General features: G+C 37.8%; 1 protein-coding gene across 1 annotated transcript in view; it reads right to left on the bottom strand.

Moving 5' to 3' along the window:
- The window catches only part of MUC2 (mucin 2, oligomeric mucus/gel-forming), a 72926-nt gene that overhangs the window by 29667 nt on the left and 16182 nt on the right, over positions 1-27077 (bottom strand). Inside the window, exons 3-28 of the mRNA XM_041129341.1 lie at positions 25819-26083; positions 23186-23300; positions 22399-22489; positions 21895-22004; positions 21441-21657; positions 20861-20986; positions 20031-20148; positions 19574-19712; positions 18812-18922; positions 17723-17792; positions 14954-15091; positions 14214-14378; positions 13520-13614; positions 12458-12584; positions 11537-11792; positions 10602-10654; positions 10208-10317; positions 9629-9780; positions 9029-9167; positions 8351-8461; positions 7861-8040; positions 6589-6828; positions 5214-5370; positions 3886-4014; positions 1231-1378; positions 310-353 (exon numbers count right to left, since the gene is read on the bottom strand). Of these exons, the coding sequence (XP_040985275.1) occupies positions 310-353; positions 1231-1378; positions 3886-4014; positions 5214-5370; positions 6589-6828; positions 7861-8040; positions 8351-8461; positions 9029-9167; positions 9629-9780; positions 10208-10317; positions 10602-10654; positions 11537-11792; positions 12458-12584; positions 13520-13614; positions 14214-14378; positions 14954-15091; positions 17723-17792; positions 18812-18922; positions 19574-19712; positions 20031-20148; positions 20861-20986; positions 21441-21657; positions 21895-22004; positions 22399-22489; positions 23186-23300; positions 25819-26083 (3606 nt within the window). The remainder of the gene's footprint in view (positions 1-309; positions 354-1230; positions 1379-3885; positions 4015-5213; positions 5371-6588; positions 6829-7860; positions 8041-8350; positions 8462-9028; positions 9168-9628; positions 9781-10207; positions 10318-10601; positions 10655-11536; positions 11793-12457; positions 12585-13519; positions 13615-14213; positions 14379-14953; positions 15092-17722; positions 17793-18811; positions 18923-19573; positions 19713-20030; positions 20149-20860; positions 20987-21440; positions 21658-21894; positions 22005-22398; positions 22490-23185; positions 23301-25818; positions 26084-27077) is intronic.

Raw genomic sequence — 27077 nt, 5'->3', positions numbered from 1 at the left:
TAACAACTGCAATTTACTATCTGACATTTTTCTATAGTACATGTTCTGGGAGTGCAAACTCTTGTAGTGGAATCCAGTAGTTTGGATATGGGACATGGGGAGAAAGAATAAGGGACATGAGAAAAAGGTTGAACAAGAAGTACTAACAGCAGGTTCAACACAAGTTCTGCCCAATTTTAATTGGCCACAACTTTCACTTGCACTGGAAAGAATTATTCTTAATCAGTACTAAGTCTTTTGTAGAGACAAACATAGCAATTCTATGCATTTTTTTCTTTTTATTTGTAGAAATCCCCAAATGTTATTTACCTGGGATTGGTGTACACTGTATGGATCCTGAGGGGCCACAGATACTAAAAGAAAATTTTCAAAAATTAAAATGTTGCAGATGTTTTATGGCACCTGTTAGCAGACCCAAGAGCACAGAAATGTAGAAATTTGTCACTTGATCTTCATTCATACTACTGGATATTTTTCTGGGTGTAATATTTTCCAATATTGCCTATCATTATTTCATTCAAACTAAGTTATCACTTTCATTCTTTAAGTACAACATCCTAAAACTATCATGAACTGCTTTGTGTTGCAAGTTGCAATAGTGCAATAATAACAAATGTTTTTCAGAGCAGTGAACTTATACTAGGTCGGGGGGGGGGTTGTCTGTTGTAATCATGGAGTCGTAGATGTCAGTGCTATCATTAGTAAGGCTCTAGGAATGAGCAGTTAGGACTCAGCTATCTCTTTCAGGGCTAGTACAGAACATTTCAGATTACAGTGAATTTGAAATCCTAGTTTTAAGTGAGAATACAAGGCAGAGTAGCCCCTCTCTTCCCAAAGTGCTGTAAGAACCAAAAGGTTGTTCTAGAGACACACCCAGGTTTCATACCATTAAATCTTTTATGATACTTCAAAGAGTATATTTAATGAATTTGCTAATACACTTATTATAACAACACTATCAACATGAAATCTGGATTTTTATGGGTTTGGAAAATTATGAATGAAAAGTTTAGAATCTATACGTATGGTGAGTGCAGCATTTTTTGAGTTTAAGTCTCAACTGGAATAAACAACATTGTTCCTCTGTTTTGTATAGATAAATGCTAGAAATACCAGCTCTTCAGTTGAAGTTGCATCTCTATTTGCTTGAGGCCCAGTAAAGTAAATGAGGGGCTCAACATACATAAATTCTTTCCTGAATTACTGCAAATGTTTTCACATTTTTTATACCATTTTGTACAGTTCTCTTCTGTGGGTATTTCGCTTCCAGGGGGAACATGAGTTCCATTGATGTAACACCAACATTGATCTTCAGGCACACATTCCTTTGTCTCTTCATTATAAACAGGTTTGTCCTTAGGGCATCTGGGGTAGCAACCTGTTGATGACAAGTAGAACAGTATACAGGATGAAGAAAAAGTATAAAGAGTTAACTCAATGATAGGATACATTCTGAAGGTATATGATTCTCACTGAATCAAGCATGAAAGACATTGAAAATTTCCAATACAAATTAATCCTTGGACAATTAGTCTTTCCAAAAGACTTAAATCAAACAGTTCACATTGATAATACTGTGGTGAGGAGGATTAAGGAAGAGTTTAGTCATGAAACCTACGGAAGTTGGTTTTTCCTAGTTCAAGATCTTGGAGAAACCCCTAATTTATATTAATTTCTACGGGCAGCTAGTAATTTTAAGACAAAGAAACATCCTGATTTTTCTACAGATATTGAAATGTGATCACTATATCAATAATACTTTTGTGAAGAATATGGAAGTAGATTCGTTAACAAACAGGTTTTTCACTATATTTATTGGAACACTAGACCTTGTTTATGTGCCTTTAATAGACCAGATATGTCCATGCCAAACAGCTAATTTATCTGCATTTTTCCATACCTCTGGCCAATGACCCAAACCCCACCTGCAAGGGATTAATTTTCTGTCAATTCTCATTGCATTTTTCATGTAAATACACTTTTAAAAATTTATTGTGTCTGGCTTCCAAATAATCTCTCATAAAATCCAATTCTTAATTAGATAAAGTCCTCTTTATACTGTACTGGAGTTCTAAATAGCCTATTGTCATGGTTTAACCCCAGCCAGGAACTAAGCACCATGGAGTTGCTCACTCACTCCCCCCCCACCCAGTGGGATGGGGGAGAAAATCAGGAAAAGAAGCAAAACTCATGGGTTGAGATAAGAATGGTCTAATAGAACAGAAAAGAAGAAACTAATAATGATAATGATAACACTAATAAAATGACAACAGCAATAATGAAAGGACTGGAATGTACAAATGATGCGCAGTGCAATTGCTCACCACCCGCCGACCGACACCCAGCTAGTCCCCAGGGGGAGATTCCCTGCCCCCACTTCCCAGTTCCTATACTAGATGTGACGTCCCATGGTATGGAATACCCCGTTGGCCAGTTTGGGTCAGGTGCCCTGGCTGTGTCCTGTGCCAACTTCTTGTGCCCCTCCAGCTTTCTCGCTGGCTGGGCATGAGAAGCTGAAAAATCCTTGACTTTAGACTAAACACTACTTAGCAACAACTGAAAACATCAGTGTTATCAACATTCTTCTCATACTGAACTCAAAACATAGCACCGCACCAGCTACTAGGAAGACAATTAACTCTATCCCAGCTGAAACCAGGACACCTATAAACTGAATGACCATGTAATTAACCGGTACTTAAAAGTCACTTCACACTGCCAGACTGTACTAAAGATGTCCTAACACAAGTAAGTGTGCTCTATATTTCCACTGAAGATAAAAAACAAAAATAATTTAGAAAGATAATTGGATATATAATAATCTGCCTTCTGACACTTTCCAAATCTTTCTAATAATCTAAGACAATCTATTTCAAAACAGAGAGTTAACTTCTGTTTTTTAAAATATTTTTGTTAGGTTTTATGCTGGTTTGGTTTGGTTTGGTTTGGTTTGGTTTGGTTATCAGCAGTTCAAGGATTAAAATAGCAAAGTCAAACTCTGGGCAGTTCTTTCCAATCCCTAAACTGGAAATAACTACTTCCAGTCCAGACCAAAAAGACTGTGTGGCCAAAAACATGGCTGTTTTCTCCAACTTTATCATGTGATGAAACAGAAGATATTTGTAAAGTCATTCGCATTCTTGGATCATTGCAGTCCTCAAAACATGAAATTCCTTTTCAGTTATCAAGCACAAGGACTTTCACCTACTAATATTGTATCTCTACATACTTTGAGGGGCTCAGTGGGATTTAAATGGCTTGTGCATCCCCTAAGTGGGATGGAATGCAGAATAATGTGTTTTAGCCTCACATCTTGGTCTTAAAGCCTAAACAAAAACTACAAATGAAATACACTAAAAATGAAGGTAGCCCCCAGCAGCCTTTTGACACCACTTTGTGGTCTCTGTTAAGAATCCCATACATAGCAGCATCAGTGTGTCTGATATCAAAGATATTTTCCATTGTAAAGATAAGAGGATCCTGCACATTAATAAAGTCAAGATGGATTTGATGCATAAAGAATGATATGATTAAAAAACCCCAACTATCAGTAACTCGCTTCTTTGCCATGTAAAACGTTTTCCTTCTCTTGAAATGCCCTTAGGATGGGATGCAAAATAACAGTGGTGTAAAAATCTTGAATGTTTCAGGATACTATCCAAGCAGAGACCTAGTTTTGTAGCTTACAGCAATGTAACTATCACCCACTGATGTTAATAAATAATAAATTACATTATAGAAAACATTTATGCAAGACTGGAGACAAATTCAACATAACAGATTTAGGAACATCTTGTCAAGCTGACTGACTATTCCATATTCATTAAATGATACCTGGGCAGAGTAATATGAAATAAAATTTAAAAATGGCAAGGAATTTATTACCTTCCAGGTATGGTACTGAAAAGTTGGTGCTGACATTATTAATCATCCTGCAGGTTGTGACATTACTGCCACAAGGCTCATAGTGCCAGTCACACTCATTACGAGGGTTGTAGTAGTCACAAAATATCGCTGATGAGAAAAAAAGAGAAGCTGATTAAAAACTCGGTTGTCAAAATGCAGCTCTGATCAGGTCTTTAAAGGTACAAGCTAAATGAATCTACATGTTAAGACAGCAAAATTTCTTTTGAGGTATAGGACCTGGCCTTTCTTCTACTAAAACACAGGATATCTCAAAATTTGGGGTCAAAACTCCAGGGCCCAAGATCTTCCTATTAAACACTCAAGCCACAGGGTGAAAATGTTTGATTCAAATCATAAAAAAATTAAAGAATTAGTGTTGATTTTAATTTAAAATTAAGGGTAAATTTCTGAGAGTATTTTTCTTCCCTAGCTACTAGCAAACTCCTAAACACTCTTGCAGTATATTCAAAATAGTTCTACCTTGCTGTATCACATGGGATGAAAGTCACCTCCAGCAGGTCAAGACTGTCTCAAGCATATGAGACATTATGGATACAACTTCAAACAGAATTCAGCTTAGATGACTATGGACAGAGGAAGGAGTTTTATAAACTTATATATCAGAGCTGACTGAAGCTTATAACTTCTGTTTCACTGACTTCTTACACTTAAAAACTACAACTAGCCTTAATTCTGAATCCTTACATTTCTGCCACTTAGAATCTCAAAATTTTGTTTTGAGCACTTTTGGGGGAACTATTAATTTAAATATTATTTTACATTATTTTATGAGGTACTGGTACAAGCATTAACACCACTAATGGACACTGCTTAATACACTCAATACTGACTAGGTTCATCTACAACTTTTGCTATAATCAAATTCTGTATAATTTGAAGAAACAAGAGAGAAGAAAGATAACAGGAGTTGTAGTTCATCGATTATCAAGCAAACGGAAGGATGATTTGAAACCTAGCCTTAATACAAAAAAAAAAAAAAAAGAGAGAGAAAAGGAAAACTAGAAAGGAAAAAGGAAAACTAGGGAAAAAAAGGCAAATGAGAGTAGAAAAAGGAAAACGAAAAAGAAAAAGGAAAACAGGAAAACAAAAAAAGAAAAATAAGCCAGACTGAATAAAAGATAATTGAAATATAAAAAAATCACTAGTTTTGTTTGTTCACTGATATGCTGTGAAAATAAATTGCATTCCATAGCCAGCACAACCTTGCAATGATAGTATTAATGACTTATTTGACAGGCTTTCTGACTGCAGCCAGAGAGATACAGTTGTGTTTAACTGTTACTCACGGCATATATCGGGAGTTCTCCAGAAAACACAGGCCTGAGCCTTGGTACATTCCTGAGCGTATGCAGCAACTGCAGAACAGAAGCACTCACAATCTCCACCACTGTCACAAGAGCAGGCATCATGAACACAGGCTTCATAGAAAGGAATCGGGTCCACCTGTTTGGGAAAGAATTGATGGCCCAATTCATCTCCAAATTAGTTTTCAAACTAGTAAGCTTGAGAGATCTTTTGACATATGGGAATTGAACTGGGCAGGAATGAGACGGTTTCTAAGAATTACCAAATCACAAACAAACATTACAGGCTTGAAGCCGTTTAATGTATTTTGGATAATAATAGACTTAAAGTAATATAGTACCTTCATACTTTGCTATGACTGAAAAAATAAAATAAGAGTCCTTGGCAGTGCCCACATTTCCTAACAAAGTTCCATTTTACTGCTCTCAAAACCAAGCTGGATTGATGCCAATGAAGTCTTATCTTACAGCAAGCTTTGCCGACCAACTGGTGAGCAATATCAGAAAGGCTGCACTTCTCAGCAAATATGAAGCAGAGAATTTTATGTCTGCCAGTTTTTGGAGTTTATCCAAAGAACATTAGCAAAACATTTCCACTTTTTTTGCTTAGGATTGCAAGAAGAGAAACTTAGACTGGATTTTAGCTGCTGAAGGAATCAACATAGAAACACAAGTTAATTAAATTAATAATTCTTTGTGACTTTTCCACTGTGAGTTAAGAACAAACTGTTGTTAATATTACCATACTTCAGGAAAGAGACAAGAAATAGAGAGGAGTGCTCTCTGTGCACTGTGCTCTGGAAGCTGTGGGCCTGACATAGTGTGTGCTATGGCAATTTGGAGGCTCAGTACTAGCAGCTAAGCCTGTCTAAATTGCACGATGTCAGTGGTTTCCAAGAAGATCCCTTCTGTGGGTTGAATAGTACGAGGAGCAGTGGTCTCTTCAACAGCCACCTTTCAAGTATAGTATGCATTTCTATCAGAAGATGGATCTGATGATCACAAGGCCGTTCAGAACTTATGGTATTGACAGTCTCTCAACAAGACACAGTGCAACTGCCGCAGACACAGACTTATTCAGGCCAGATTGATGAAGCTAGCTTGCACAGCAGTAGTAGTGAAACTGTGGTGATAAATACGAGCCTGTACAGCTGGGGCTGGCACCACTACTGACACAGTTCCATTGCCACAGATACTCAAACTACTTTGACTAACGGTAGCTGAAACGTAGCTGTACTGAAGACTTAATTGAAGATCACTCTATTTAACCATCTCTTCATTAATTTCTGATGATCTCTCTGCTTCTGCAGAACAGAAATGCACTGTGCTGTCCCATCACTTACTGCCCTTTACAAACCTTGGAGTGACAAATTTTAAAGACTTCACTCCGGATGATGCTGCATTCTTTCTCTGCCCAGGACTTCCGATGTGGTTTCACATCACAGGGCTTAATCTCTTGTGTGATATCTGGGCACATGGAAGACTGTTTCCAGGAATTCCCAAACTTCAGAGCATTAGTCTCCTGCAGCCCACTCCTTGTTGTAAAGTCATTGTTAGACTTGTCATCAAAGTTGCCACACAGACCACACACTTTGCCCTGGAAAAGAAAATTAAGATATCCACCGCCTTTAAATATACCATGGAAGTGAGAAACAGGCTCTAGTAAAGTGAGACCAAAACATTGACATTAAAAAGGATAGCTGACTCTCTGTGTAAATGACATATTTTCATCTTTACTTTCAAATCATTTGTAGAGAAATTAAACCTTTATTTGTCTGTGTACTCAGCAAACTATTCAGCTGCCATGTGTTCCCTCCCTGAAACCAATTATATCTAGTGTATTTCCATGTCTCTGTGGTGGCCCATCATCCAACTTATAACACTAAAGAGTGGCTAAACCTCTTTCAGGTGAGAAGAATTAATTTATTTTCCATTCTTCTCAATTTATCATAACTCAGCTATTAATATAAGCCTGAGGGAATTTCATTCTGCTCAAAACTGTTTTTATTAAAAGCTTCTAACATAATGAGCACCATTTCTTCATCCATGGGAAAAAAATGAAAGGGACTCATTTTTCTTGAAAGAAAGAATTAGCAATTTACCCACAATAGTGAATTTTTGGTAGTGCTATTTAAGGTACATCAGCCCCCTGAAGCAATAGTATGTCCCTGTTTATACAACCCCACACCTCCTCATTCAGCCCAACGAATTAAGTACTCTTCAGCATGTGGATTTTCAGAAATCAGAACCTTCTCCATACATTCCACAGAGAGTTTGGTTTTAACTCAGGGCTGAGATTCCATGCAGGTTTCCAAGTGCATGTACAGTCAGTTTGCATCCCCTAAATTACTTTGGATGCTTGACTCGTAATATTCACAAACTCAGAATGCCTTAGACATTTATCTTTATTGCAATCATATGCTATGCATCCTCTGCAATGCATTGTGATGGACTGTAAGGAACTCCAGTAGCACCCATGCAAGCTGTGATAGTAATAATGCAAGCTAATCATCAATGTGCAGAGGATATAGGAATCAAACACAGAGTCAGAATAAAAGAACAATTATGTTTCCTTATCTCATTTATCTATTCATGCTACTACTTCAGAAAAAGACAGACAGGTCCTAACTTTGTAATCAGGCGTCAGCTTGATGAAAATAGTAGTCTTCTTATCCCAGATAAGCATCACACCGTTGCTAGCCTCAATAACAAGGTAGAGGCCTACTGTCCTGTTCCAATAACGCACATCATCACCAATATCTCGCTGAATTTCTTTATAATCTTTGTTCTCCAATTTCAGTTCAGTTTTCTGAAAAATAAAAAGAGAAATATTATAACACTTACTTTTATGGTGAGATAAAATATTAGACACTCATAACAATACAACTCATTCTGAAACAAATAGCTCAAAGTCTGAGATGACTTTCCAAGATGACAAAGTGGTGTAGTACCTTTAAGAGAGGTTTCAGTACCCGAGAACCTACACCTTTACAGATTCATTTGTTAGGCCCTCTAACCGTTATACTTGTTATAGCTGCTTTTAGGGATGTGGCTTTGGAGCATTACTTTTTTTTAAATACTTGAATACTGATATATGCTCACTGAGTATCATTACTCACCCCTAGAAACATTTTAATAGCCTTTGAGCAGGTGACCCCTGTAGTCCCACAAGGGACATTCTCTGTGATGATACTGAATGAGCTGCTGGAGTTTTTGTCACCACAAAAATCCTATTAAAAAAGAAAAAAAATTAGCATAAGAAAATTAGGTAGAATATTTAATTTTTAGTTCAATCTCATAATAATTACAAATATTTAAATCTCTACAATGTATAAATCATTACTGCTGCTTCATATGTGAAATCCTACATACATATATTTTTACAGATGCACAAACATATACACATACATCTTCGCATACATATAAACAGTTAATACAGTCTCATGTGTCCCAAAACCTGGGAAACAAGTGGAATAATAAAACAAAAAGAGGAATATATCTTTAAATATAAGTATCTTTGCTTTGGAAACTTAGAATTTTTATTTATTTCACAACTGATAATGAGCTGTCAGCTCTCACTATAAAAGAGTCCTGTTACATACAATTTATGACCACAGTACCAGAAAAAAAAAACATTCACACAGCTTGCCTGCACTGAAAATACAGAATTTATCTTGGCAGAACATGTAAACACCTCAGGAAGAGTGATGGCAGGCAACAAAGAATGACAAAACCAAAGAGGAAAGCAGATTTTCAAGGCAATCAGATGCCATTTCAGCCCTCATGATGAGCATTACCTGAGTAGCCACATATTCACAACTCCCATCAAAGTCATAGAATTTTCCATCAAAGGTGATATAATGGCCACTTCCATATATCATACAAGTCCCATAGCACACATCTTCAGTGCAGCTCCAAAGCCCTTTTTGGCAGGTACTAGAAGAGAGCAGAAGAGTTGAATTTTCAGATCTCACCAAGAGTGTGCTGTTTGGAAAACTGCAGAACAAACCAAGCAGCTACCTGATACAACGTGATAATGTGCACAATACCCATTTCAGTGTTACAGTGTCTTATGTCTCAACTTCAATAGTTTAGCCTGTTTTTAAGCCTCTAACATGATTTTCAACTCTGGCCAGCTACACTTTTTAGATCTGATAGCATTTATATTTGAAAAATGAGTGCGCTTTCCCAATAAGAGATGCCTACTGAAAACAGAGGTAGCCATTACCCCAATATTGACAGCAGAATCTGTATTTCCTCAGATAGCAGAAAGTATGCCTGAAAATAAAGGTTTATACTTGCAGCTATCCCAGCCACTGTAGTACATAAGCCTAGACATGTCTATCAATTGACCGTATAGGATACATTCTGGAAGAGAGTACAAAATTATAACTTACCAGGTGTTGCAGTCCACTGTTATCTTCTGTCCTGGAGAATACCACTGGTTGTTATGAATGCATGGGCAGTCCTTCTCCTCAACACAGCCCCCTTTCCCATCATCAAAAAGACCTTCAGGACACACACAGCCTGAGACACACTCTGCCTGGAACTAAGGAATATAAGGAGAAATTGTTACTTTATGAAAAAACACTGAATTTTTCTTCCAATTCTTCATAAGCACTCTGGTAAAAACTGCATTTATAACCAAACAGCCTAATATTGATTAGTTTTATAAGGTTTTTCTTTCCAGGTTTCTAAAGTTTTTCTTTTCTTTTTTGGTTGTCTAAGAACCCAAATCATATTTCACTTGGCAGGTACAACTTTACTGAAGACGTAGTAAAAAGAAAAAGGAGAGGGAAACCGTAAGAGGAATCATCATGAAATTGGCAAGAGAGTAATACTGGGGAGGAAAGAAAGGAAGACCAAACCAAAAAGAAATAAAGTGGTAGTTACAACTGCATTTTCTGTGTTGCACTGTGTCATTTAAAGAATACAGAATAAAGGAAACATGACATGGAGAAAAATTGAATACATACATGATCAGTTCGAGGAGTATGACAGCTAAGCTGTAGAGGCGTTTGCGAAGTCCACTTTGGGGATGCATTGCAGTCAAAGTACATCTTATTAGAAGAACATTCTGTTGTACCTGAAAGGTACATTGTTGGTTTAGATGAATCGAGAAAAGGCAAAAGAAATGTGTGTGAAAGGTGGTAGTTACTGAGACGGAAATCTCAGGGTATGGCTATTCTTATGAAAAAAAGAGGCTCAGTGAAGACAGAACAAAGTGAAAATGCATAAACGTTTCACATAAAGAGAAAAAAAACCCCACGCAAACCAAATAAGTGGAGAATTCAAATTGAAAGTGTAGGTTTGGGTTTGGAGGTTGGGTTATGGTTTTTGTTTTATTATACTTTATAGTATGTCACTTACTTTTCATTTTTATTGTCACTGAAGTACACTGGACCTTTGCATTTCGGCAAACACTAGAAAAGAAATTAAGTAAGCAGAAATCAAAAAAAAAGTAACCTCAGTGCCTTCGATTTAAATCTAAGGATTTGTTTATATAAATTTGAGAGTATTTATCAGAGATGTCCTGTGATATTTCAAGGTGAACTCTATTGAAGCGCACTCACGAAATTTCACTTGGAGAAAAATTGCAGCAAGATCTTAGGCATAATGCACAGAAAGGTTATGTTTTAAGGAATTACAGGTATTCTATTAATCCTAAATACTGTGCTTTTTGATTACTCAGGAAACAGATAGTAATGATAATTTAAATTAAAGCCTTCATTTGGATACACAGTATATTTTCATGCCTATTCAACTCATATGCAGCAAAGTTGTTGGCCTGTATGTTTCATCTGCCAGATGAGAGAAGGAAGTATTTCACAGTTTGCACTAATGATTCATGCAGCAAACAGTTGCCAGAGTTCGTGATAAAAAATACCAGAATCATGAAAGTTGCTTTCAAAAGCCTATGCTACAGTAAATACATATCAAGCAGACCTTCCTCCAGTGGAAAACACAAGTAATCTGTCTCTGACAGAAAAGGAAACAGCAACATAACACTATAGCTGGCCTTTTATCTTCCTTTTACCCCTCTGCTCAACAAAGCCCTGTTAACAGTGCAGCTTCAGAGTAGTGTTTATCTGTGAAGGCCAGTACTCACACCTCCAAACAAAGCTGCATTTCTCAATTATTAATAAATTACATTACCACAGGGTGATGCTTTGCTCAGCATGAAGATGGTGTGAAACATATGACAAATGTTCATTAAAACACCAAAATAAGCTAAGCAGTTAACACCTCATAAGCAAATTTAAAAAGGGCTTTTATCCCCACAAACAAGCCACAGTAAAACGTACCAACGTTCTCCATCTTTTGTGACATATTCCCCCGGTTCCAGGTATGATCCCTTGTAATAACATGGGCACTTGGAGATGGGCACACAGGTATCTTGGTTATCCAAGTATGTATTATATGGGCAGCCACAGCCATCCATGGGAGGAAAGTCTTGCAAGCAATGCTTTTCACCATCAGCAAGGGAACGACAGGTTTGCTGGCACATTGTAAGATTGTAAAGGAAGATTTGATTTCCTGGGCAAGCAGACACTTCACTAGCTGGAGGGAAAATAAACAAACTGATAAATAAGGGATGCAGGATGGAGCATTTGACCTTGACATTTCCATTTTGGTTTCTTCGGCTGTGCAGCATGTAATGGTAAAAATACTCCCTTAGATTTTATTAAAGTACAAAAACATCATAGGTCACAAGTAATGCTAGCCTAACTTTGTTTACCAGTTGAAGACTTCTTTTTACCTGCTACTAATAGTTTCTATTTTCATACCTGTATTTGTTTCACATTCTGATAATCAGAGAGACAGCACAACGTAATAAACTCCTGGTCTCAACAATACTGTACTGTTGATGAAAAGCGAGCACAATGATAAACAAAGACACTGATAAGCAAAGACAATGTAAAAGCCATGATGGCTTGATTCCATTATTAGTCAAAGATAGAAACAGCATTATTATTTAAACTGGGGAAAGAAGGTGAAAGTGAAAAATATTGCTTTCTTTTTTTAAATGTCATGAACAAATGACAGCTAAAGAATATAACATGAATTAGTAAACATTGTAAGCACTGTTTCTTTTAAGTCCATTAGAAATTTCTAAGATACTCCAAATCCCTTAACATTGAGATCACTGACAGCCAAATTCGGAGAGAACCCACTTATTTCTTGTGGCTAATTAATTCCACAGGGATTACAGTTCCACTACTTACTGCAAATATTTTTTCTCCAGCCTCCCAGTATGATCCCTTTGAAAGCACAGGCTCTCGAGTAAGAGGACAGGGCAGCACACAAGCATTCTTCATTGTCTTCGCAGAGGCAGGTGTCATATTTACATTTCTGAAAAAAGAACAAAAGGGTCAGTAAGCCCACAGGAAACCAATGGGCAATTGCAACTCAGTTGCTATGAAATATCCTGTGTCCTTTTTCTGGCATTGTTTTTATTAATTCCCTCAATCAGAGAAGAATGGAAGGAATGGACAAAGACCACAGACTGGAAGTGCTGCATCATTTCATACACAATGAAAATGTTTGGATTCTTGTCCTAACCTAAGCCAAGACTCTGGAACCTTTAAAAAGCAGCCAGCCTCCTAACAACACCTTTCTTAAAGGTTTTTGATACCATTCTTTCTCAGTTATAACTTAGAAATGCAGTGATCCATAAAAATTAAAAATCATAATGGCAAAATATTAATCAGATCTATGAAGATCTTCACAAAATTTGAGCTCAGACTGAGTTCCAGGTATGAGCAAACACTTAGGAATTCCATCTTTTTTGCTCAGGTAAGCCTCACTTACCACTCAACAGTGATGAGCACAGGGGAAAAAGAAACCATGGAGATTCTGGCATGAAAATTATTTGGTGTTACATTCTAAACAATACAGGAAACTTAATAAATATTTACTTTTCTTTTTTTTCTGACTTAATAGCAACTACTGTGTAAGGGTAGACTTAAATTTTCTGTGCTCACCTGCACCTCTTGAATCTTCTTTCCAGTTCAAATATCCAATCCAATAAAAATGTACATTAAAGATGAAACATAAGAAACCAGAAGAACAAATTTACCTTTTTCTTCAGCAGCACTCCTTAAGAATCTCATCATAGGAGATACTTTGGATGCATGCTATGCTACCTCAGTCAATCACTGCAAAAACTTCACCAGCTCTTATGGGCATGATACTCAATAATGTCTTAAATGTTTGAATAATGATAAATGTCTACAGTCATCCATCTGAAATAAAGCAGTACTAAAAAGAGTGCAGGATTACAATACCTTATAATATTCTGAAGGATCAATGATTAAGTGACATCTTGCAAAAGGACCCTCTGAGTTTTTCAGCAAAGAACACCAATGCTCAGCATAATTTGCTGAAAAAAAAAGGAGAAAACTAAAAGTATATAATTATATTCATTACATTCACTTATTTTCCTAGTGTAATGTCTAGTTATGTTGTCACATAAATGCAATGCAACAATACAAATGAAAGAACTGTGTGCACTTCGGGGAGTGGAGAAACTACATGCAATCACTGTACATCTATTTCTATTCTCTGATTCAGTTATCTAGCAGTAGACGCAATCACAGATCGAAAATCATCTTATTGCTGCAACTTGTCTTCGTAGAATTGTGACAGCCCTTTCCATTTGGGGACCATAAAGCTAAGTTAAACATGGGGATAAATAATACTACGAAATAGAAGCTGCCTTTGCAGATAATATAAATTAATGACCTTGCTTCCGTATCTTCCAGCTCAGGATTCCTCTACAGTGGCCCCCTAAAATTTCACTTCAATTTGATGGGAAATCAGTGCTTGTATGTATACATACTTGCAGAAATTATTAATTTGGCAGTCCTCTAAAAAAACTTCAATTCCACATTACAACTCTTACACACCTGTTGCAGTAATATACAGCAAATGCTGTTCCTTCTGGCAGAAGCCAACCATCTGACTTATTAGTGTGCTTACCACTTTCAGTGCTGAGACTGCAGGGGTCTTCCAGCTTTTCTACCTGGTCTGTACAGGTGGACTGAGCTTTCCATGTGTTAGCAAAGGCAGATCCTGTAGCTTCTACCAGCCCACTTGTTGTTTTAAAGTCATCACCTTCCATTCCGTTAAAGTTTCCACAAAGACCTATTGAAAAAGAAGGTTAAAGTTTTACCTAATTGTTACTCATTCTTATTCTAAAAGGTCAAAGGGAAAGGGACAACTGATCACAAACATTAGAAACAGAAGTTCCTACAGCTGATTATTCCACCTCAGTATTAATGCATACTGTAAGTACTGAAGATTTAGGAGCTCTATTTTAAATATCTAACCTCTTGAGAAGAATAGTCTTAAGATATCTCTGCCTCAGGAGATCACCACCCTAACCTGTATTCTTTATGCATTCTGATGATATTAAAACCACAAAATGCACCACAAGCCTGGTTTTGTGGATAGTTAAAGGTTAAACTGAATACAAAGGTAAGGAATATTCTAAGAAACATCCAGGTGCTGGCACCAGAGTGACAGGTCACTTCAATATGAAATAATAAAAATGCATTTCTAGTTTGCTTGAGCCAATTCTCTTCCAATGTTTTGATTTCTGCTTTTAGTTTCCTCCTCTTGAATCAATAAGTAGCATGAATTATTGCTCTTGTAAAGAATACATGACTCGTCGGCTACGGAACAGCATGGCTTTTCTTCCCATTTGAATAGACACTTGCCTTGAAGTTTTCCTTGAACTGATTGATCCACAGTCACAAACAGCTGCATGACTGGAAACAACTGAATCTGCAGCTGAAGCCCAAAAGAAGTTTGTGCAACAAGGTAGTAGGAAGATGGCTTGAATACTGAGAAGCTGGCTGAAAAACAAAACATGAACTGTGCAGTAAACACACACATAGGCTGCTGAAAGAAAGATGACTTCTTAGATTTTAAGGTATCAGCTGCCATGAAAACTCTGAGATCAGGATCAAATTAATAATTTTTTTTTCCTCTAAAAATTGCTGGCCAACTCGATACAATGCTGGTCCCCTCTAACTTTACAAGTTGATTACCTACAATGACTTATCCTTGGGATCAGAACCAAATTCAGATTTTCTGCAATACAGCTTCAATACTAATTCATTAATGCTACATAATCTGAAGAGCAAGAGATTTTCTTAGAAAGTATTATCCCAGCACTGTTGCATACAATAAGTAATAGGCATGTCTCTACAAGCCAATACATAGCTAAATACTACTACTAATAAAATGTTAGATGCTTATACATGAGTTAATCAAGCCATTATAGAAAAATCAGCAGAAATGACATACAAAAGCAGCATGGTGGAGGAACCGGGCTTCCTAATTAGAATCATAGAATTATAGAATATATTGAGTTGAACGGTACCTGTAAGGATCATCAAGCCCAACTTCCTGCTCCTCGCAGGACTACCTAAAACTAGACCATATGACTAAGACTGTCAGACAGATGCTCCTTGAACTCTGACGGGCTTGGTGCCGTGACCACTTCCCTGGGGAGCCTGTTCCAGTGACCAACCACCCGCTCAGTGAAGAACCTTTTCCTAATGTCCAATCTGAACTTCCCCTGACACAGCTTCATATCATTTCCTCGTGTCCTATCAGCGGTCACCAGAGAGAGGAGATCAGCACCTCCTCCTCTGCTGTTCCTTTTGAGGAAGTTGTAGACTGCGATGAGGTCACCCCTCAGCCTTCTTTTCTCTAAACTGAGCAAATCAGGTGACCGCAGGTGCTCCTCACAAGTCTTGCCCTTAAGTCCTTTCACGATCTTGGTCGCCGTCCTCTGGACACACTCTAATAGTTTGATGTCCTTATAGTGAGGTGCCCAAAACTGCACACAGTACTCAAGGTGGGGCTGCACCAGTGCAGTGCAGAGTAGGACAATCACCTCCCTCGACTGGCTAGCTATGTTGTGCTTGATGCACCCCAGGCCAGGTTGGCCCTTTTGGCTGCCAGGTTATGTTGACTCATATTCAACTTGCCATTGACCCAACCCCCCAGATCTCTTTCTGCAGGGCTGCTCTCCAGCCTCTCATCCTCCAGTTTGTATGTATAACCAGGATTACCCCATCCCAGCTGGAGAATCCTGAACTTGCTCTTGTTAAATTTCATACTGTTGGTGATTGTCCAGCTCTCTAGTCTATCTAGATCTCTCTACCCTCAAGGGAGTCCACAGCTTCTCCTAATTTAGTATTATTGGCAAACTTACTTAATGTACACTCGACTCCTGCATCCAAACCATTTATAAAAACATAAAAGAGCACTGGCCCTAAAATTGAGCCCTGGGCAGCCCAACTGGTGACAGGCCACCAGCCTGAGGTAATCTCATTTACTATAACTCTTTGAGCCTGACCCGTCAGCCAATTGTCCACCCAATGTATTATGGACTTGTCTAGCTGTATGCTGGACATTTTGTCCAGAAGGATACTCTGAGAGACAGCATCAAAAGCTTTGCTAAAGTCCAAAAAACAACTACTGCCTAACCAATTTCTTATAGCAAATTTGTTATTATATACTCTATTTAATCTACTTATTAGATGATCTATTTTATTGCCTAGAGCACTTTAATTTCTCTAAACTTTCAGCTACACACTGTAATTGTTTTTGCACAAGCATTCATGAACATATCATCCCATGAATACTTGTCCTTTCAGATAAAGAATTACTTTCCTGCAAGTAAGTTGCCATCTGCAGATAGGCCAGTAAATAAGAAGCAACACATACTGTTGTCAGTGTGCTTGCCTGAACGCACCTAAAAAGGATTGATAAAGAGAAGTTCTACATTCCTTTCAAAAGTTACTCTGAGACCTCACAGTTGCTGTCTGATAGTGACCTTCCACAAGAAGTTAGGCTCCTAAATTAGGTGATCTGAGTAAGCCTCTGAAAGTGTCTGTCTAAATCCACTGGTTATATAAAAAGATGCTGATGTCTCAAGTGAGCTGGGAAGATTACAGGGTGCTACACAGTACATCCTTCTTTCCTGCCTTGGTTGACCAGAAAATACAGCAGTTACCTTCTGTCAGGCTTTCTTCCCACAGGAAAAAAAGAAAAACATGGTGAAGAAGTGTGGTGAGGTAGACATGCCTGAGCCTCACCAGGACTGAGAGCCAGGACATGCCCACACCATGCAGCCAGACTTGGAAAGTGCTAAATACCCCTCTTTATAGGCAGGTTAAGTTATCTGCTTTAAATTTAAGCCATGACAATTCCTCTTTCCCAAGCTACATTCTGAAGTATATTCAGGATGTATGAAAAAATTGAAGGGACATTTTTCTCAATTATCCGCTGTATACAGAGTCAGTCTGGCCATGAAATTCTCAGTGACAACTATTAAATCACATTCATCCCCAAGTTGTTCCAAAATCCAAACAAATTTCATATGCCTATCTTCACTTTTGCCTCTGAAAAAATACACCCTCACATGAGAATTCAGGTGTGTGACACATGGTACACAAGGCTATGTCCCTTACCTGACACATGAGGCACATTCACTGTCATCTCATTCAGTAACACACTGCCATCTGATCTGAAAACCACCACCTGTATAACAGCAAGTAGAACCAATGAGGTTCCAGGTACTGAGAGGAAAAGTAATTAATAAAAAAAAAAAATTTAAGAGGGGAAACATTTTGCACATCTAGACTGTGACTAGAACTTAAAATCTTTGAAAGGAAGAATCAGTCTGAAAATGGAACGTGGCAGCAGACCTGTAGAATTCAAGTAAGGTTTCATCTTGCTATTCAGTATTTCACTTACACCTGCCTACAACAATTTATAACAGTAATGATATGCAAAGCATGTTTATATTGGGCACCTTGTTTTCAGCAAGTAAAAGAAAATATTGGGCCTTCAGGATCTATAGTAAGCTCCTATTCCCTATAAATGCATGTGCCACAGTTTCAGTGTAATGGTTTAGTATGATTCTGGCACGGTAAGAAAGCGGTTTGTTAAACTTCCTCATAAAATGCTAGTCTGCACATACAGAAACATAAAATGATGGGTTTCTGATTTGGTTTGGTTTTGTTCTAGTTATGCTGGCAAGGACATGGAAGACCAGAAACATGGGAGGAAAATTATGTGTACATGTATGTAAAATTATGTATAAATACAGTCTAGATATTCCCAAAACCAAACAGAATACTAAAGTGAATGAAAATATAAATATTTAAGAAGGTTGGATTGTATCAACATTCAAGGATGGGGTCTCTTCTAGAAAAGACTCAATTAGATCTATAAAATTATATCTGAATAAAGTAAAATACTGTGAGGGGAGGAAGAATGGTACGCTTACTTCCAGCCAGCCTGGAATACAGTGAGAATAATCATATAACACAGAGCAGAGAAGGAAAGAGGGGAAAATGTTATCTTATTTGAATCTCACCTTTTGTTCAGTTTAGGTCTATTTTGAGTTCTCGAGGCAGAAGCCCGAGTTGTTTTTCAGCCTGGCTGAGGTGCCTTATCTATCCACAATAGTGACTCCAGAAGAATTACTTATTGCTCCACAGTAAAGGAAATATGCTGTTTTTCAACATATCTAGCAGAATCCACAGAACACTTACATTTTTTTTGTGATCTACTAACAGCACAACAGTCTTCAAACAGGTCTGCCTGTCTGTGGAGCCACAGGGAGACAGCTCTGCCAGGAGAGCATGACTGTCATTTACAGTACCCTACAATCACAGTGAAATAAATGTCCATTAGTCCAATCAAAAATCTCACAAGACGATTTCCAAAACAAAGACTAAAGTAATCAGTTACAATAACAATTACTACAGAACTTAACTATTAAGAGCACCATTTCAGCAGTGCTGCTGGAAGCTGAACCGTCTTTCAAACAAATTCAGTGGTATGGTTTCTAGTTCAACAAGATCTTTGTCATTTTCTAGAAGAACAGGCACCAGAAATTTTAGGGACAGATAAATGAAATAGCTGCCTAGCTCCTTTCCCTAGCTGACTTTGACACTCAGACACAGAAAGAGCTATTACAGATCTGGCTGAGAGCTTCTAATCCTGAGAACTGCTAATTTTTGCAGTCTACCTATCCATGCAGCCAGAGTGATCCTTTGATTTCTTATACATGAAGGACTCCACTGAATAATGACAGTATACGTAGTCTACTATCTAAGTTAACCACCCATTGCAGTAAGTGCCCAACTCCCTCCTAGGGCTATTACAGCCCATCCCGAATTTTCCAGTACAGCTTTTAGCATTTCTGCTTCCCTCATCCCATAAAGATGGAATAAAACAACAATTCACAACTGTTACATATCAGCACAAAGACACTTGTATTTACAAGAGAAAAGCCCTCCAGTACACAGTACCTTCGCCAACACATAGTAGCAGTCTCCATGGAAGGTGTATTTCTTCCCATCAAAGGTGGTAATATGGGAACCTCCTTCCACTGAACATGTGCCTGGGCAGGGTAAATCTTTGCACGTCCATCTGCCTGAATCACAGGTGCTATAAACAAATAATAAAAAAATGCTTGTAGATATTACAGGACCTGAGAGGACTGAAAGCATCTGTATACCTCGCAAACAGCAAGATATCCCCAGGTGTTTTAAAACTGTATCTTTGACCATTTCCTTAAGATTTTCCCTCTGCCATATGCCACAGATACAAGAAAACTTTTCAGACAATCGGCTGTATAGACATGCAACATAAACGTTAAGTTCAGAATGTTTTCAGGAAGCCTGCTATGACTAAATGGAAGATTGAAAAATGCAGATCCATTTACAATCATTCAAAGAAAGGTGTATAAACAACCATGATCCTTACCATTCTTCACATTCATTGATAATGCTTTCTCCAGGTGAATACTCCTTTCCATGGAGTTTGCAGTAGCACTGGCTAGCAAGTATGCAACCTTTTTCAGTAATATCATCATACACAGTTCCTGTAAAGTACAACAGTAAACTATTCCAGCTCTTTCTGAAATCGGCAATTTCCACAGAGAGAAACTCTCAGAGGAGGCATGCTCTCAACTTGACACAGAAAACAGAGGCTGAGATTATAAAAACTGTGAAGAACACTGTTTCTAATTTTTGTAATGTAAGACACATGGAAAACACTTTTATCCAGCTTTGAAAACCTAAGTCTATCCATTTATATAACTATACAGAGATAAAAAGCTTAATAAAAGTATACAAGAACAATCTCAGAATTTTACATGTTTAGATTTTCAGTCCTTCTGGCATACTCTGTAGACTATCATTGTAATCTTTTTTCCTAAGGTTGACAGCAAGTCTGAGAATTTCATTCACTGACCCTCATAGCACTCTCTGGGAAAATGATGTCCATTGTCTCAGAATTATTCAACCTAAAAAGCATGATTTTCTACATATTAGCAGAATTCCATTTGTTGAAAGGTAAAAAGCAGATTTCTTACCTGTCATTGTGTTAATATAACTATAAAATCATTTATTAATTAACCAATTATGACCTCCTTTTTTAAAAACCTTATAATTATGTTCCCCTAGGGGGGGAAATAATGAGTAGCAGTACTAATTAGTAAGATATAATTTGACTACATTTAATATTTTAGCTATAACCTGCTTTGCCAGAGCTCTTGGTATTGTTCCGTATACAATAGCTAGAATAACACTTGCCTTCAGGGCAGAAACAGCCATCCATGTAGTGTTCCTCACAAAGGCTGCTGATCTCCAAGTGTGAGCAAGTATCCATGCAGGGTGAGCTGCTTTCTCTATAGATCATGGTATCAGGACAGGTCTTGGCTGAAAGAATGGGAAAGTCACCACCAGTTATTTGAGTGTAAAGTCCATCATTCCTCAGAAACCACAGATCATATCCCCTACTCCCCTCAAGTCAGTGGTGTCCTAAGCCAGACTCCATCTGGCAAAGCATGTTTGTCTGTTTCTGAACTGCTTTCCCTGCTTTTTATATTTTCTTCTTTCGGTCTCAAATAGATCAAATTATCCCAGACATCTGCAGCATAAGACCTCACAGTTTTTTAATGAAACAGAATTTCTACTTGCTGAAAGACATTTCTTAATAACAAGGGTAATAGAAGAAGAAAACAGGAAGAACATAGTATGTAGTTTATTGCACTACTGGTATGAAATTTGTAGTATATGCCTACAGTTTTGTAAAGAAGGAATGAATTTAAATGCTTCACAGTGCTACATCCATGAAATATTTGTTTCTTTGTAAATTTATATAGCTGCTTACGGCAAAAGTACTGTGTCCTCCATTCACCAGGCCGGCCACCCGCATGCGAACACTGACGAGAATACTCAGAGATGGTGCTGCAGAGGCAGAAGGAGTCCTCATTTCCATTACATGCACACTTGTCCTGCATGCAGGCTTGGATGTACATTTCCAAATTAAGACGTAACCAACAATCAGCGAATGCAGAGGAAGTCAGCAACCTCTCACACTCATTGCGCTAAGGAGGAAGAGTAACAATATTTAAGGGATTTGTAAGCCCCTGAGCTTCTAGACTTTCTGTCTTGTCATACAAACTGTTGTCTTCTGAACAGCAACAGTTATTCAAGAGAGGAAGAAGAAACCATTTGCCCTGGAAGGGACAAAGTCTTCCCAGTTCCTCACACACTAACTGCCCATAGCACAAGGATGTCTCCATGTGCCCATGCAAGTGAAGTTCACCACTAGGAATACTCACATGCCCATTGCAGCTTGGAAGAGCCTGAGTTTCATCAGGATCTTCACATTTGGTATTGGGTTTGCTGATCTTCTGTAAATTCCCATACGTTATTGAATTGTAGCTTGTAACTATGAGAGAAAAAAAGAGGACTTGCTGAGCCCCAAAAATTGACAACAAGGAGCACCTGATTCCCGGGAATCTACTGGTCAAGGAAAACAGTTACTATGGTACCAAATATGCCTGTCAGACACAGGTGTCTGCTCTGAATTATGTCTATTATGTCTAAGTGTGCTGAAAATTCTAAAGTGGTAACGAGAAAAGAAAGCCAGTAGAGAAAATAACAAGATGATTCATGTGGAATAAAATAACCTTAGACCAGGAATGCAGCACTGGAACATAATGTTTACTCTGGGGCAATCACAGAAATCTCTCAGGTGAAATTTGCTCTCCTGTGATGCTCTTATGTACAATGCTTATCAGCCTATCTTCTGTGATAACTGACAGTATGGTAGGATGACTCACCTCCATTGATAAACTCATTGTAGATTGGAACTCCATTGTAATCGCCACAGAGACCACATGTATGGTTGTTAAATTTGCTGTCCAGCTCCACCTAGGTAATGGAAAGAAAAAGAAAAAAACAGAAAATAATTATCTGCACCATTAAGACATTCCAAAGCAAATATGTTTACTCAAAAGGGAAGTTGCTAAATGACAGAACTGATGGCGAACCCAAAACTCTTAGATAAATAGCTGTTGCAAATGAATTCGTAACATAGTCAATAAACACACAGTTAGATGCAAAAAGTAACACAGAAAACAGAAAGAAGTGACTGAAGCTCCTGTATTTTAATAACAGCAGTAACCACCATGGTGATAAAGATGAAAAGGAAAGCATTCTTAAAATCACAGGACTTTTTTTTTTTCTCCTTTTTTTCCCTACTGGGATAAAATTTAAGTCTTGCTGTAAATTAGGAAAGTCGACGATGGCAGTCCTTTAAAAGACAAATGAAGGAAAATGCAGGCTGGATTGTGGGGGTGCTGTAGCAAAAACATTAGCTATTTCTCAGAAAGCTTCTTCTCCCTTTCTTGAGACTAGTAAGATCATCTGCAGGCCATACTGCTACCTCTATCACATTGCAGTGAAAGGAACTTTATGTTGTTAAAATAAGGTACTAGGAGTGTCAGTTGGATGAGTCAGCCTAACACTCCAGCTCTATTCAGTTCCTGAGATTCTACTTCTGCTCAGTATACAGTAGTCTGTTAAACCCAGGAAATACCAGTAAAAAAAGACTTGGATGATACATACCATCAGTGCATCTTGCTGATTCCATATCAGAATCAGGCCTAATTTGGCATAAACCTTGGTGTAAATGTCATTGCTCTCAATGAACACACCAGAGCTGTAGTAAGGTGTCTTCACACTAGGAAGAAAATCAGAGACTTTGCATTAGTACAGAAACATAAGGGGTGACATGAATGTCTGTAATAAGCCAAATCCCCCAATGAATGGAGAAACAAGTCTCTGTCTACCTGATCCTAGCTGCACAGGTTGCCTTGTTTTAAGGAGGCAAAAAATCCTCTCTCTCTGACACTTGACGTGATAACTCATTTCCCTTAAAAGGCAAAAAAAATTCAGAGGCAAAGCCTCCCCAAGGGTATGGGTTCTTTAAGAAAAAGCAAAAATGTCCGATGTCTTTAATTTATTCAAAGGAAAATCCATCATCGTTGTGGTATTAACAGAGGATATTCAAATACTCACTCCTAATTTACTTCAATGAAAGAAGTAACAACGTAAATGGAAGCTTTTCTTTACCAAAAGATCTGACAACCATTTCAGAGAGAATGAATGTTCCTTTGCAAGGATCTTCCTCCTCAAGAGACAGTTCAAAAAGCACAGGCAGATATAGGGACTGCCAACAAAAGTTGGAAAAAAAAAAGGAGCGTGTTAAGAGGAATTCAGTAGTTTGTTTCATTAGTTAGTTCATTAGTTTTCAGTTGACAGGACCAAGCTTGTTAATGGTGACAGCAAGGCATGTTAATGTGACATAAGATACTTTGCAGAAGACTGAGCATAGACAGTGTTGTCTGATAAAGAATCAATTCAACAGACCTCTCTCTTGCTCCTGTATGTCTGTCTTACAGTCCACTATGCAACAACTCACACTGCTGAACTTCATTCAGCAATAAAGGGATTGCGGCAAGCAACCTCATCCTATAAAATCTAAAGAACTAGAGTCTGTTCAAACAGAAGTAGTGTAAAACGGAATCCAGTCAAAATAACAAGTTCATTTTCTACAGATTTGTCAATATAATTTTTACCTATCAGGATTCATGTATGTCTATGCGTATCTCCTCTTAACTAGTCTCTTGACTGGGAGAATTTTATTTCCTAATTTCCTGCCACTGGGGTTTTTCCAACTATTTACCTCAGGCATTTTTAACATGGCCAAATGACTTACACATCTAAATACCAGGCAGGAACTCAGAAACCATTATTTCTACTTTTGGCTGCATTGTTTATCGTCTGGACAATGAGGCCTTAAGGGATCATGGTTTTGTTTGATCAATGTTTTTGGAGGGGGATTATAAAACATAGGGCAGATTTTCACCTTTCAGCGATCACACATGGAATATTTCTCTTTTTTTCTAATACTAGGACATTCAATCAATCAGTGGATCTGGTGCCAAAAGGCAAATTCATACATTTTTCTACTTTACCATTTTCACTTCAGTAGTGTGAAATGTTATTTTACATGACAATGGATCATATGTCATTTAAAGAGCAATATGCGAAATTAAGTTCTACAAAGAAACTAAATCCCCCATGCAGCAAAAACCTGTTCAGAAGGGATCTATTGTTTTATGAACACTACCTAAGAAGAAGAGAGGCTTGGTTTAAGAAAAAACATTTTTAAAGGATTTCTGAACTTTAAGACCTGAGTACACAAGAAAGGGCTTTTTCAATTTGGGGCAAGAATGCATTTTTTGTAACTTCATGCCATATTGTTATTCATTCTGGTATGATCCTTTGAAAACTGAACATTATTTTCTATCTTTAAACAGATTTTCATTGCAGTGGCTTCCAAACTTCAGAGCAAAACCTGAATTCTGGGCAGAACCCAGTCCTACAATGACAATACAAAGGATTTTTTTAAACTTACGCTGACATACTAACAGCCAGTTTCTTCCCTCTTCAGAACTATGTCTTAACCTATGAGTTGCTTCACTTGTTTCAGTGTGTATATATACACACACTGAAAGGATAGGCTGACGATAGGAAAGGCTAGATTAAGACACTACTTGGCACCAGTAATGGTGTCAAACTAGTCCCTTGTGCAACCATGTTACAGGAGGAGAAATATAGTACAGCTCACTGTGAAAAAGTACATATTGCCACATACAAATTTTACAGTGTAAATTTTGAACTGCATTATATCTGTTATAATCCCTTGAGGAATGGCCATCGGACCTTAAAGAATTATTTATGAAGATCAGAAAAAAACCCCTCTCTTCTACCGTAAAATAAGAGAAAAGGACCATGGAGAAATGCATCTTCATTTTTGAGGATTTGCTAGACCATCTGCTAAGGTAAACTCAGGGTGATGGTGTAAAACAAATGAAACTATGTCATTTTGTGCCAGTGAAAGATCTGGTTCATGAGCTGCATTGTTTCCTGCACAACTAGAAGAAGAACAATTCACTCAAACCTCTTCCTGACTTGTATTTAAACCATCCCTTATGCCAGTGTAGAAATGACGATTAATACTAAAGCCCCTCCCCAAAGCAATTTTTATACTGGATTTCAAAGTGCTTTTTTTTGCTTGTGGAAATGCTTGTAGCAGTTACTTTAATGGTATACAGACAGCTGTGTAAAGATCAATCCTGCTTTTATCTTCCCAGCACTTTTCTCTGAAATGCTACTATACTAAAGGAACTTACATCCGCCCATCCACTACAGCCAGTTTTGGTCTGAGGTACACAGTAAAGTCCTTGATTGTTATCAGAATATACTGGATCTCAGGGTGGTTATTGCTGTTCAGAGCACGCTGAATGTGGACAGAGAACTCCTTGTAAGATTCTTGGCAGTCAGAAGCAAAATTGTACTCGCAAATGCCAGGGAATTGATAGATGTCTCCATCAAAAGTTTTGAAATGGTTGTTTCCCCAAGTGCTGCAGACATAGTGGCCATGGTTTCTTGTCCTTCCTGTTAAATGATGAAAAAGAAATAGGCATGAAAAAAGTGAAATGAATGAGCTAGCATCAGGAAAAGGTAAGTGTTGCATTTTACAGTAGAAACCACTTGCAATTATGTGCACAGTGATTCCACAGATCTCAAGCCTGATCAAGTATCTGCCTACCAAGCAGAAGAGATGTGAATCTCTAATGGAAAATAAGACATTAACAAATATGGCTGAGACCTGGGTATATCTTATAATCCTCACTGAGATGAAGGAACTTGTCTGCAGGAGGTGGGGAAACTTAACCTCCTGACCACTAACAAGCTGGTGCATCAGTGCAATGGAGCTACTTTGCCAAACATATGAATTTATTCTGAATCACAGTATTATTTTTAGCAATATTAAATATTGCTAAGAGCTATTTTCCTCCCTGATGCAACATGCACTAGAAAGGAAACAGGAAACCAAGGAAGTACCATTCCTACTCTGGAGGGCAAATAGGTTAAATGTTATGAAAGGACTTGTGCACAACAGGAATTTTTAAAGCATTCCTTCTTTTCCTAACAGAAGTAGTGATTTCTATTACTACAGAATATAAATTCTTCAGAAGACAGGTCAGAAAATAACCATGGTAGGAGCAAAAAACCAAAAAATATTTTTTTTTTGCAGTAGCAAAAGATGATGATATTTGTTCCCTTCCCAGCCATCTATACCAACAAATAATACAAATTAACACAGTATGTGATAAATCTCAAGATGCTGTAGATTAGGGGTGAACATAAAACCTGAGCATACTTGGGAAGCTTGCCAAGGTACCAAAAGCACACATGCCACTCATCTTCACAAGATTTTCTCGCAGTGTTTAATTTGCGAAAGCAGGGATCTCTTAAGTTGTTGTACTGTGATGGTATCAATCATACCAGATACATCCAGCCAAGCTGGTATGCTTCTCTCCCCAAAAGGGAGGCTACACAGAGATTCTCCCAGAGCTCACAGCTGGGATACCAAATGCAAGATAAT

This window comes from Aquila chrysaetos, chromosome 16, assembly GCF_900496995.4.
Source record: "Aquila chrysaetos chrysaetos chromosome 16, bAquChr1.4, whole genome shotgun sequence".
In the NCBI taxonomy this organism is placed as follows: domain Eukaryota; kingdom Metazoa; phylum Chordata; class Aves; order Accipitriformes; family Accipitridae; genus Aquila; species Aquila chrysaetos.
The sequence above is the reverse complement of the archived record's forward strand: the minus strand, read 5'-3'. Positions and strand labels throughout refer to the sequence as shown.